The 2,186-nt window shown below is 41.7% G+C and overlaps 1 protein-coding gene across 1 annotated transcript; it reads right to left on the reverse strand.

The window, feature by feature from the left end:
* Positions 1 to 388: 388 nt before the first annotated feature.
* Positions 389 to 1,644, reverse strand: HTR1E (5-hydroxytryptamine receptor 1E). Its single transcript, XM_030944575.1, has one exon. The coding sequence runs from the start codon at positions 1,630 to 1,632 to the stop codon at positions 538 to 540; it is 1,095 nt and encodes a 364-aa protein (XP_030800435.1). The 5' UTR covers positions 1,633 to 1,644; the 3' UTR covers positions 389 to 537.
* Between the last annotated feature and the right edge of the window lie 542 nt (positions 1,645 to 2,186).

Genomic DNA, 2,186 nt, shown 5'->3' on the forward strand with positions numbered 1-2,186 from the left:
AAGGAATAGTTTATTCTCCCTCAACCCATGATGGAAATGGTGGTAATTTTTCTCCTAAATGGCTGTTACAATTTTTTCACAACGCCGTAGTAAAGAGGTGCTGTTTAGCTGTCATGACCATGAAGTGTTTATTAATTTTTGAATATGTATTTATGGGGTTTAGTTTATACAGTACATGATTTAGATGTTTGATTCTTAAATGGAAAAAGTATAAAAGTGAATATTGTTGTTTGCTTCTTGAATCATTGATTACACAAAATGTCTTAGAGACATGAGTACATAATACTACTAGTATTTTTTTTTGTTGTTTCATTTCTAAAAAATCTTTTGCTTTGTAGAATAAATTTATTTCAAACCCTTTACTATGAATATCACTAGAGATTAAAAAATGGCATAATGAATTACAGGCTGAAGAACAGTCAGGCAGATAGGCAATCACAAAAATCCCCTTTATCAAGGGGAACAGTGGCAGAGTCAAATAGTTTTGCTCATTTTTAAGGCCAGGAGTCATGCCAGCATCATCATCTCTCAGTACTTTTAAGTATGTTCTCGACACCTGATGAGCTTTCTAAAGGCCAGCTTGAAATCCTCATTAAAGCTCGTGTACAGCAAAGGGTTGATGAGCGAGTTGACATACCCAAGCCAGGTCAAGAAGTCTGCTACTTCTGGAGAGACAGTGCAAATGTGGAGGCCCACAAGTAGTTCCTTGATGAAAAAGGGCAACCAGGACAAAATGAAAGCACCTAAAATCAGCCCCAAGATGCGAGCAGCCTTTCGTTCTCGTGTCGTGGAGATCTGCTGCCGGTCGCCAGCCGGGTCCAAGTCATTCTCAAAAGGAGGAATCCTCACGGATGCATTGATTTTATCAAACTCTGTGGTTGGGTCAGACGTGGAGAAGTCTGAGACGCAGAACGTCTGTGTGAGCTTGCAGCTGGCAAAAGAGTTCTGGCTGTCGGTGCTCCTGTTGCTGAGGTGGCGGCTTGAACCCCGCTTCTGGTAAAGGCTCTTTGCAGCATGGTAAATTCTGTAGTACAAGATCAGGATCAAAGTCAAGGGGATGTAAAATGCCCCAAATGTGGAATAAATAGTGTAGATGACATGGTCATGCTGAATGCGACACTCGCTGGGAATACTGATGCTGTGGTGGCTTCTCCAAAACAGGGGGGGCATTGATATGAAAACGGAGATAGTCCACACGGTGACTATCATCAGCCCAGCCCTTTTTGCCGTTCTCTTCCTGGCGTACTCGATGGCGTCTGTGATGGCCCAGTACCTGTCCAGCGCGATGACGCACAGATGAAGGATTGAACACGTGCAGCAGGTCATGTCGACGCTGAGCCAGATCTCACAGATGAAGTATCCCAGAGTCCATTTATCCATCATTATGTAAGTGATGCTCAAGGGCATGACGAGAACAGCAACAAGGAGATCTGTCACAGCCAGTGAACATATGAGATAATTTGCCGGCTGGTGGAGCTTCTTGGTTGTGGAGATTGCTGCAATTACAGCAGAATTCAGCAGCATAGTCAAGGTTGTGATTGTGGCCAAGGTCAGGGTAACGAGCATCTTTTCAGTTACTGTCTTTGGCTTTGCAGCCTCACTGGCTTCAGTGGTGCAATTTGTGAAATTCATTTTCCCCTCCAGGATGCAAGAAGTTGGTAATGAAGAGTTCCAGGTTCAGAAGTAATCCATTTGAAAAAGATGCTCTATGTGCAATTTTTAAAAACTTTTTTATAATCCCATATTCAACAGAGCAGCAAAAAAGCTTCCAGGTTTCTTCCTGGAAAGAAGAAATTAATTGTTCATTGTTTTCCTGGAAGACACAAAGACATCTGTTAGTCAATCTAGGATAATCTCACCTTTTGTTAAAAAAGTTTTGCATTTCTAATATTGTCATCTCAAATAAAATTTTGGTCTGTTTTCCTTTCTCTTCTCTTGCCTTTCTCTGCATTCATCATTCATTTTTTTTCTTCTCTAAAGGGCAATTTGGGCCAGATTTCCTGCTGATGTGAAATGGTTATTCCTTCTTCATTTTGGAGATTTTACTTAAAGTAGGAGGCTGGACTAAGGGACCTCCACAGGTCCCTTTTCACCAACATGTCTATGATCTTTGTGATACTGATATACCAGGAGCTAGCCCTTTTCCTGCTTGTTAAAATACACTCCAGCAGATGAAGAGCTGAGGG

This window comes from Camarhynchus parvulus, chromosome 3, assembly GCF_901933205.1.
Source record: "Camarhynchus parvulus chromosome 3, STF_HiC, whole genome shotgun sequence".
Lineage (NCBI taxonomy): Eukaryota > Metazoa > Chordata > Aves > Passeriformes > Thraupidae > Camarhynchus > Camarhynchus parvulus.

Excerpts from the sequence above, each read along its gene's own strand:
- HTR1E (XM_030944575.1), bottom strand. The coding sequence starts at position 1,632 with ATGAATTTCACAAATTGCACCACTGAAGCCAGTGAGGCTGCAAAGCCA.